This window comes from Chrysochloris asiatica, unplaced genomic scaffold (assembly GCF_000296735.1).
Source record: "Chrysochloris asiatica unplaced genomic scaffold, ChrAsi1.0 scaffold00271, whole genome shotgun sequence".
Taxonomy (NCBI): Eukaryota; Metazoa; Chordata; class Mammalia; order Afrosoricida; family Chrysochloridae; genus Chrysochloris; species Chrysochloris asiatica.
Window position 1 is genome coordinate 1,267,299 of NW_006408789.1, and position 10,349 is coordinate 1,277,647.

The 10,349-nt window shown below is 42.5% G+C and overlaps 1 protein-coding gene across 1 annotated transcript in view; it reads left to right on the forward strand.

The window, feature by feature from the left end:
- The first annotated feature begins 5,256 nt into the window (after positions 1–5,256).
- LOC102823920 (chromosome unknown open reading frame, human C6orf211) overlaps positions 5,257–10,349 on the forward strand; it is a 19,490-nt gene continuing 14,397 nt past the window's right edge. The window contains exons 1-3 of the mRNA XM_006874351.1: positions 5,257–5,301; positions 8,142–8,247; positions 9,535–9,779. Of these exons, the coding sequence (XP_006874413.1) occupies positions 5,261–5,301; positions 8,142–8,247; positions 9,535–9,779 (392 nt within the window). The 5' untranslated portion in view covers positions 5,257–5,260. The remainder of the gene's footprint in view (positions 5,302–8,141; positions 8,248–9,534; positions 9,780–10,349) is intronic.

Genomic DNA, 10,349 nt, shown 5'->3' on the forward strand with positions numbered 1-10,349 from the left:
AGTGAGGTTGGCCCAGGATTGGACATTGTTTCATTCTGCTGTGTATGGGGTCGCTATGAGTCGGTTCTGACTCGATGGCACCTGACAACAACAACAAAACTAACTTAAAGAATTTTAAAAAAGTATAATTGATTTTTAACTACCTTAACAGCTTTATGGGAGTCTGGGTGTGGTGCTATAGGCTAAGCATTGGACTAACTTCAAGGTTGACAGTTCAAACCCACCAGCTGCTCTTCAGTAACCCTACCCAGGATCGCTATGAGTCAAAAACAACTTCATGGCACTTCACAACTTTATATAACATTTTTGGCACTGAACTCAAATACTCTCCCTGTACTACCCTTGTAATTAAAAAAAAAAAATGTGGCAAATAATTATTTATTGGTTTATTTGATTTACATATGCAAGCGTAAAGTAAATCACCACAATTGTTTCCAAAGAAAAATAACATATTCCAAATAGATATTCTGTAGAATAGGATACAGCATCATTTGGGTCTTTGTCACTAATGCTATGCATTTATTTATTTTCATGAAGAAATGCTCACCATGGTTAGTCACTTGTTCTTTTTTTTTTTTTTAAGTTTTTATTGTGAACTGAGTGATAGTTTACCTGGGAGAACATCAGCTTTACACCATCATTTCATTGCAATGATTACAGTCTCCTCCCTGCATCATCATTTGACAGTATTTACTTCTATTCCTTCTGTTTTTTGTGTTTGTGTTTTTTTTTGCCGGGAGGATGTACACAAAAACACTCAGGAATATGTAATAAACAACCAAAGAGCACATTTTGCAAGCCTGCCTCCTGGCCACCAGCACACAGCCTTTCACTTTCCATGAGTCCAGAGTCCTCAGCTGCTCCCCTTCTCCATGTCCTCATCTCTGCCACCATCTCTGGTGTTGCTGCTTCTCTGGATAGGGTCCCACATTCCACTCATGCTCTTCCTCCCATGATGGTCCTAGGGCCCTGTGTTCCTGGAATTTAAGATTAACTACTCCCCTCTTTTTGTTATAAAACTTCTACTTTTACAGTTGTGACAGTCCCTTGCTGTGATTCTTGATGGCTTTTACATGGCAGGATGGCTGTTGGGCCTCCTGTCTCCAAGTGGCCCATCCTCTACTTCACTCGCTTGCAGCCGGGGCTGTGAGCTCTGAGTTCTCTAACATGGAGACCCCTGGCCACAGATGCCGCTGGACACTTGAAATGAGACCAGTACTGAGATTCCGTTTTTACAAATGCAGAGCACCTCAACTATTGTATAGATAGCTGACTTGTTGAAATGACATTTTCTAATATAGTGAGCCAAATAAAATAATTATAACCAATTTCACAGGCTTTTACTTTTACTACTATGGCTTCTAAGGAGCTCTGGCAGTGTAGTGGGTTGTGTGCTGGGCTGCTAACTGTAAAGTCAGCAGTTTGAATCCACAAGCCACTCCTACTGGAAAAAGATGAGGCTTTCTGCTCTCGTAAAGATTTATAGCCATGGGAATCCTACACAGTGTTGCTGTGAGTCAGAACAACTCGATGGCACACCACCACCACCACGACCACCACGACTTCTAGAAAACTGAAAATGAGCTGTGTGGTTGGCATTATATTCTGAGACAGCGCTGCTCTAGACTTGCTTGTTACCAATAACCGCAGAGTCTCATCATCTCAATTCCAAGCGTTCTGCTCTTCAAACACCACCCCCTGGCTTCCTGGCATACTTCTATTACCCAATGCCAGCATTTCTTAAAGCTCAACAGCATCTACAACTCAATGATCCAAGCACCTTTTCCACGGTCCTCCATTCCACATGACTTCACTTTCTCCATATGCACAGTCTACAATGATGGTGAGTCTAAGAGGCCGCTGTGAGGGTCTCAGTCCATACAAAACCACACACTGGTTTTGAAACAAGTCTCTGTGATCAACAGACAAGTTTTCTCACTAATACACTGTCTTAGTCTTGTTTGTTGCTGTTGTTGTTAAATGCTACCAAGTTTGTTCTGACTCATAGCGACCCTATACAGAGTTTTCAAGCAGCTCTGGTAGCGCAGTGGTTGAGCTGGGCTGCTAACCTCAAGGTCAGCAGTTTGAAACTACCAGTCATTCCACAGGAGAAAGATGAAGCTTTCTGCTCCTGTAAAGATTTACAGCCTCGGAAACTCTATATGGGTCACTATGAATCAGAACTGACTCCACGGCACATAACCACCACCATGGAGTTTCCAAGGAGCAGCTGGTGGGTTTGAACTTCTGACCTTTACCCCTTCTTCCCTACAGCCCTGATCTTGCCCTTGAAGACCTCCTTTTTGTTCTCAAATCTCAAAAGAAAATTTCAAAGAAACACAAGTCCTTCCAGGATGCTAAGACTGCCATTTTGAGGAGGTGTAAATTGAAGACTGCAGAATTCTTTGGGGGAAAGGCTAGAGATGAAAAAACCACCTCCAGCAGTGTACAGACCAAGATGGAGGACACGTGGAGAAAACAGTAGCATCCCAATTTGATAGGTTTGTTTAGTAAAGAGTGCTATGATTTTGTAGCAATACTTTCTGATTCACCTTCACATTCTCATCGCTCTCCCTTACTCCTCTGCACCCTTTCTTTCACATGCCCACTTGGTATAACTCAATCCTAATTAAATGGACTTCTGGTGTGGCGGTACAGGATCATCATCGCTGGACTTCAAATCACAAGGTCAGCAGATCAAACCCACCAACTGCTCCTCGGAAACCCTACACAGGGTTGCTATGAGTCCGAACCAACTCTACCACACTTAACAACAACAGCCTCTACTATACCAAGAAGCTACTGTATTCCTGTGATTGATCTCACGTCAAAATTATGACCACTAGCTTCAGGTGGGGAGTACTGGTGTGGCGCTGTGGGTTAATGTGTTGGACTGCAAAGTTGTCTGAATCACAAGGTCAGTAGTTCAAGCTCATCAGCTGCTCCTTGGAAACCCTATACAAGGTCACTATGGGTCGGAACCAACTCAATGGCACTTCACAACAACAACAACTTTAGGTGGCCTTTCATGTAGCTTACATTTTCTTACTATGTTCTGTTCTCTGCTCAGCCTTCAGTAAACCCACTGGGGCCTCCAGGTGTTTGCACTTTTCCTGTGCTATTCTCCCAGGTATCCACAGGGCTCGCCCCCTCAACTGCAGGTCTTTGCTCAAGTGTCTCCTCCTCAGTGAAGCCTTCTGCAACCACCTTAGTGGAAATGTACAACCCATATCCATCTGTTTCTTCACTGTGTCCAGCATTACTTTCACAGCATATTTATTAAATCATAATAATAGGAACTCAGATCCAACTGTGTGCCAGGCATTGTTCTCATTGCTGACAATGCAGAAGAAAACAAAACAGACGAAAAGTCCCTATCATTTGGACCTTACTTTACATTGGGAATACTAAATAATAAAGATGGTAAATCAGTAAAACATGTATTGCAAAGAACCAAACTATGCCATCATGATGAATAAAATTCATAGCAAGCCTGTCGTTACTGTTAGGTGCTGACAAGTCAGTTCTGACTTATAGCGACTCTGTATAGGGTTTTTGAGGAGCCGTTGGTGAGTTTGAACTACCAACCTGGAGGATCAAAGCCACCTTGTGCTCCAGTGTTTATCCATATCAGGACTCCTGACAATCCTACTGTGGTGGTGGTGATGTGCCGTAAAGTCAGTTCTGACTCACACGACCCTGCACAGGGTTTCTGAGGCTATACATCTTTTTACAGGAGCAGAAAGCCTCATCTTTCTCCGAAGGAACCGCTGGTAGTTTTGAACTGCTGACCTTGAGGTTCACAGCCCGATTAGTAACCACTATGGTACCAGAACTCCTTGGCAACCCTATAGAACACAGTATAACCAGGTTTCCAAATCTGTAAATCTTTACTGAGCCTGCCACAACTTTCTCCTACAAAGGCTGGTGTGGGTTCAAGCCACCACCTTTTGGCTAGCAGTTAAGCGTTTTAAGTGCTCCTAAACAGGGATTTAAAAAATAAAACCAAAAAACCTACTGCCATCGAATTGATTCCAACTCATACCGACTCTATATCCGAGATGGTAATTTTCTGGGCCGCACACAGCCTCATCCCTCTCCCACCGAGCGCCTGGTGGGGTCGATCACCAAGCTGCACTTAGCCCACTGAGAGTCACCAGGGCTCCTTAAACAGGTTTTGGTGACAAATGCTAAAAGGGGCAGAGGGAGGGAGTACTGAAGAGGAAATAGGGCTTTTGTGCCTATGCCCCTGTCTAGTGTGTGTGCTTCCTCTCAGATATTTTTGTTGTTGTTAATTTTGTTCATGTTGTATTTCTATGACTACAGCAGTGCTTGCTACACAGCAGACACTCAGCTAATATTTTCTGAATGAAAGACCAAGACAGTTGCTCAGTTTTTACACATCTGCTCAACTCTTTAAGAATAATACTAATAAACGTTATTAGCTAGGCTACGATTCAATGGACAAGTAACCCTAAATTGGGGAGTATGCCTTCAAGTTCCTTAAATTTACAAATTGTTTTGTATCTGCAAGTGCCACTGCTCACTGGCGCAGAGGAGTTCATTGTCCTTATTGATTGAGAGCTTTTTACTCGACCAAAGATCACTGTAATCTGCAGGGAGGGGGCCATAGCGGTACAGACGAACCTGTGACGCGAGAGGCTCAGGGCCACCAGGAGCACAGAACTCCGAGGAAAAGGCAGTGCACTAACCTCTCCGCCGGAAGAGAAGAACAAGCACCCAAGAGCAAAAGATTCCGCGGCCAGACTGCAGAAATTGACAGAAACGCAGCTTGCAGTAATCGCTCCCTCGCTTCAAACAACGAAATGCCAGGAAAGAAACTCCGCCCAACGCCCGACAGCGCAAGCGCACAGAACTACTAGCTAGGCAGCGCGTGAGTCGCTCCATCCACGTGGTCACAAGACCACGTGACTAACCACCGCATCCTTTTCCGCTCCCTAATCCCTGGGACCACCGGACTGCCTGTCCTCCGCCTTCCACTCGCTTCCTCCTCCGCTCGCACTAGGTGTTCCGCTACCGAGCCTACTTTCCCGGAAGATCCCAGTACGGTCCTGCTAACCACTGTTTGGCTCTTTTAGGGCATCGAATAAAGTTTCCTCATTCAAAAGCGCTTTTTTTTTTTTTTTTTTTTTTGTGAAGCTTACACCGTTCGTTCTCTCAGCTCCTTCCGTGCACCGGCACCGCCTCTCTTCCTGCGGCGGGTGAGACCCGGCGGTTGGGTCAGGGACCGCGGAAGGTGATGGCGGGGTCTCCGGAGTCACTCTCAGGACAGGACGTGGGGTTCGTCTCGCTTTCCTCGCCCAGTCTCTCCTCTCGTTTTCCTTTCTCCCACTGGGAAAGCCGGTGTCTCTGGAATCCTGTAGGATGATGAGAGGCTCCGCGTCTCGGGTTTCGCCGACCAGCGTGGAGGCGAGAGCGAGACGGGCCTGGGAGTGTGGCGGCTGCGGCTGCTGGGGACAGATGCAGGCTCTCCCTGTGGCAGCCTTGGCTACACCACAACGGACCAGCGAAAACTCCCCACCTCTGTATACTGATCATTCAGGCGATCTCAGCAGCCTGTATTCATTTCCGTTAAACAGTTTACTTGTTAAGTGCCATAGAGTCGGTTCCGACCCATGCGACCCTGTATAGCGTTTCCGAGGAGCAGGTGGTAAGCTTGAGCCGCCGACCTTGCGGTCTAGCGCATTAACCCACAGAGTCCCACAGAACCATTTACTTAATTGTGTTTAAGGAATCGATTCTCTTGTTTTTTGTTTTTTTTTTTAAATTCCTGCATGCCCTTCTTTAAAGTTTATATCTCCACTCCTCACCCTTTCAGGGTTTGGCCGAGCCTGATTGTAATTATGTTTTATTTACTTTAATGAATGCACTTTTGGGAAGTTAAAGTTATCTGTAATAAAGTAGAAATCTCAGATTGATCGGGAAATGTGTTTCTTATTGCTGATGAGATTAATTTGTTGGCTTAATGGTCACACAAGAAATCTGTGTTATAGATTCTAGGTAAAGTTGTGGACGACCGTAAAAATTACAATAGGCATTGGTATAAGTTGGGTGGCCAAGTTTATTTTTGAGATAGATCCTAACTCCAAAAATACTGCTAAAAAAGTGACGTTATGGAGAATTGAGAGTAGGATGAGTAGCCAAGGAAGTGCCTAAATGGTATATGAGGGAGTGTCTCAAACGTTGCCTCCTAGGCTCTGCCCTGATGTTGTTGTTAAGTGCCCTTGAGTCAAGTCGATTCGGACCCATAGCGACCCTGTATAGGGTTTCCAAGGCTGTAAATCTTGACGGGAGCAGAAAGCCTAATCTTTCTCCCGTGGAGCGGCTGGTAGTTTCAAACTGCTGACCTTAATGTTCACAGCCCAATTCGTAACCACTACGCTACCAGAGCTCCTTAGACCCTGCCCTAGCGATGCAGAACTCTGCCTGAGGAAATGTACGAGTTCGAAAAATAGTGATCCTTTCTGATTAAAGGTAAAATCTCAAAGAATGGTCACCTGTTTGTATCTGCTAAATTGAAAAGCTCAAGTATCAATTAATTTAAGGTAATGATCTTTCCCACTAAAGATTCTGCCCTGCCTCCCTCCAAGGGAATTAGTGATTATTTTAAAATTAAAATTCAGAGTTTTTAGGATACTCAAAGTCCCACAGTGACAGAAAAGTGCTTGCTTTTTTTTCCCCTTAAAATATTACAGCTATCACTAGAGGAAACATTTTGAGTAAGATGCTTATGTTTTTAGAAGTGTGTTAAATGCCATCAAGTTGCTTCTGATTCATAGTGACCCTGTATAGGGTTTCCAAGGAGCAGTTTGTGAGTTCCAACTGCTGACCTTGTAGTTATGAGTCCAGTGCTTATCTTACAGCACTACACCAGGACACCTTAGAAGTGTGGTGATCTCAAATTAAAATTAGAGGATTTGGACGAGGATTCTTTTAAAATGATCTCTTCACTATCTAGCTTTTACTTTGTCTCTGGGGATCTGACAATATAAATGACCGATTGCCTATGGTCTCTGTGCTATATTTTAACAACTTCATACAATTTCATCTCCTAATAAACCTGTTTGTTTTCTGAATCTTTAAAAATCCAATCAATTGTAGAAGATGATAATGTATAAATCTTGGCTTTTGTATATCTTAAATCAAGAAGATCTTTGCTTTTTTATGCTAATATGCACGAGGTTATCTTCATCTGTAGCTTTCTTCATTGTCTGACACTCCCAGAATAATCGCCAGTGTTTGACTGGGAAAGGGAGATGGTAGTATTCGTTCATTTTATCTGGAATGTATAAAGGGAACCGTCACTGCAGGCAGAAACAGCCAGAGGAAAAACAAGGTTGATTATAGACAATGAAGAGAGAAGTAGGCTCATAAACATGTTTAGTTCTATATGTTCTCAATCGTAAGAGTTTTTAATATCCTTTTAATGATCCAATGTCTCATTCTCCTTTCTGAGCAGGTAAAATAACTGAGTCAGTAATAGACCTTAGACTAGAAGCTGCTTTGATTTCTACGTGAATCCTTTGTCAGTTCTATCATACTGTTAAACTAGTGTCTGGTAAAACACTATAATGGGAAATGTAAGAATGATTAAGCAGATTCTTCTGTGAAAGAATCTAGAATTAGAAGCACAAAATGCTTAGCTTTCTTTTTTTTTTTTATTAAATGTTTTTATATTTTGGATTGAGTGAAAGTTTACAGGGCACATCATCAGCTTCACATTCAACCATTCATATAGCTTGTTTCATTACATTGATTATTATCCCCTCCATATATCATCAGTTAACAGTGTTTCTCTCTATCCTCTTTAGCTTTTTTTTTTCGGGGGGGTGGTGGGGAATTGCTTAGCTTTCTTGATAAACCAGAGAAGTTTTCAGATTTGCCTATCTCGTAATATAGTCATCAGACAATTCTGGTACCCTGGTGTGGTGTTGTAGGATAAGTATTGGACTGGTAATTACAAGGTTGGCAGTTCAGACCCACCAGCTGCTCTTAGAAACCCTATATAGGGTTGCTATAAGTCAGAACTGACTTGATGGCACACAGCAACAACAACAATACTAAAAGACCATTCTAGTTTACTAAGTAATAGAATTGTGTATGTGGCTCTTTTTTTCTAGATCATTTGCATATCTTACAATTAAAGATAGAATACCACAGATCTTAACTAAGGCTATTGATACATTGCATCGACATAAAAGTGAGTTTTTTGAGAAACATGGAGAGGTAAGAGTTGTGTATGTGTGTGTTGTTGTTGTTTTTACTGTGGTAAAATGTATAACGTAAAATCTGCTCTGTTAACCAATTTTAAGTGGCCAGTTCTGTGGCAGAGTCTCTGGGTGGTGCAGACAGTTAAGCACTAACTGAAAGTTTGGCCTTTCAACCCCACCCTCTGAAGAAAGGCTTGGTGATCTGTTTCTGAAAAATCACAGCCTTGAAAACCCTGTGGAGAACAGATCTCTGCAACACTGGGTTACTGCCATGAAATGGAATTAACTCCTTCCCCACAGATGATTCAACCCTGTGGAGCACAGCTCTCTGCAACACTGGGTTACTGCCACGAAATGGAATTGACTCTTTGGCAGTTGGTAATCATATCTACCATGTTAGGTAATCATCACCAATACTTATTTCCAAAAGGTTTAATTACCCCACAGAGCAACTCTGTACCCATTATGCAATTAACTGGTCACCCCACACTCTGGTAGCTTCTCAGACCTCGGACTCTGTGAATGAATTTGTCTATTCTATGTATTTCATAGATGTGGGATCATAGGATAGTCGTTCATTTGTATTTAACTGATTTCTTAGCGTAATAGTTGCAAAATGTCTGTAGTGAGAAAATTATAGGCTGAAAACAGGGACTAAATTCCCTTAAAATCACCATTGTGATAGTTACTTTATAAAATGGACTTCATGTGTTTTATTCTGTATGTGTCTTATTAGGTTTAAATTGCCCTCCCTCTCCCCCCCCCCCTTTTTTTTTTTTTTAAATGGACTAAGAATCATGCTGGCCTAAAAACTGTCATTTTCCCTTAATTCTGATCCCATCGCATGTTTCTCCTCTCCAGTTGGCCTGTTATGCACATCCCTGTCAGGGCATCCCACCCACCCAGAACAGTGGAGAGCAAGCAATAAAACCTACTCTCTCAGGTGTTGGAAGAAACCCCCGAAGTCTAATGTTCCTTCTGGTGCAGCTACTTGTAGAAGAAGATTAGGAAGCATAAAAGAAATGGAAAATCCAGCTGCTTTCCCTTTGTGGTAATGGTCACCCTACCCAAAGATAAAGCCCAGAACAAAAAGGCAGCATAGTATGGTAGGATTATGCTGACATGAGATCTTGTATATGTTCTTTGAGTTTCAAATTAAGAATTCTAAAATGTGTATACTAGTTTCTAACAGACATAAAATGTAGTTTTGAAATGCTGTATTTTTTTCTTCCTTTTAAAGTTTGGGTCCATAGAACTGTGTTTGTCTAGAAGAATCATTCATGTAATTCTCACATTTCTCTAGGAAGGCACCGAAGCGGAGAAGAAAGCTATCTCCCTTCTTTCTAAATTACGGAATGAATTGCAAACCGACAAACCGATTACACCTTTGGTGGAGAAGTTTGTTGATATGGACATCTGGAATCGGTACCTAGAGTACCAGCAGAGCCTCATGAATGAAGGTGATGGGAAACCAAGGTGGTTTTACTCACCGTGGTTGTTTGTGGAGTGCTACATGTACCGTAGAATTCACGAAGCGGTTATGCAGAGGTGAGTGTAGAACCATCCCCTGACAAATGCGTACGTCATTTTCATGTTGCTTTAGAGATTGTGAAAAGAAACACCAGTGGGAGCCTGAATGAACGCACATCACTCAGCAAATATGATTGGCCCATTGGACATGCCACCATATGTTACAGAGTTTGTAGATTCTTGGCAGTTGTCATCCTGTCTTCTGTAATGACTACAGCCAAGAAAGCCCTACAGCACACTGTTCTACTGTGTCACACAGGGTTGCTGTGAGTCACAACTGGCTTGATGACTTTGAGTTGTTAGCTTTTTTTTTTTTTAATGGCTGGAGTAGAAAAAGGAGCGCTAGTAGCTCAGTGGTTAAACACTCGGCTGCTAATGGGAAGGTCGGCGATTTGAACCAGTCTGCTTCCGCAGAGCCTTGGAAAGTAGGGTTGGAATAAGCCAGAATTGACTGGGCAGCAGTGGGGAGAATAGAAAAAGTCTTAAAAATTAAACGTGTTCCAAAATAATTTTTATAAGCTTGTTTATACTAATTTAATATTTAATTTGATATGTTCATTGTCAAAAAGAACAATCCAGATCAGTCAT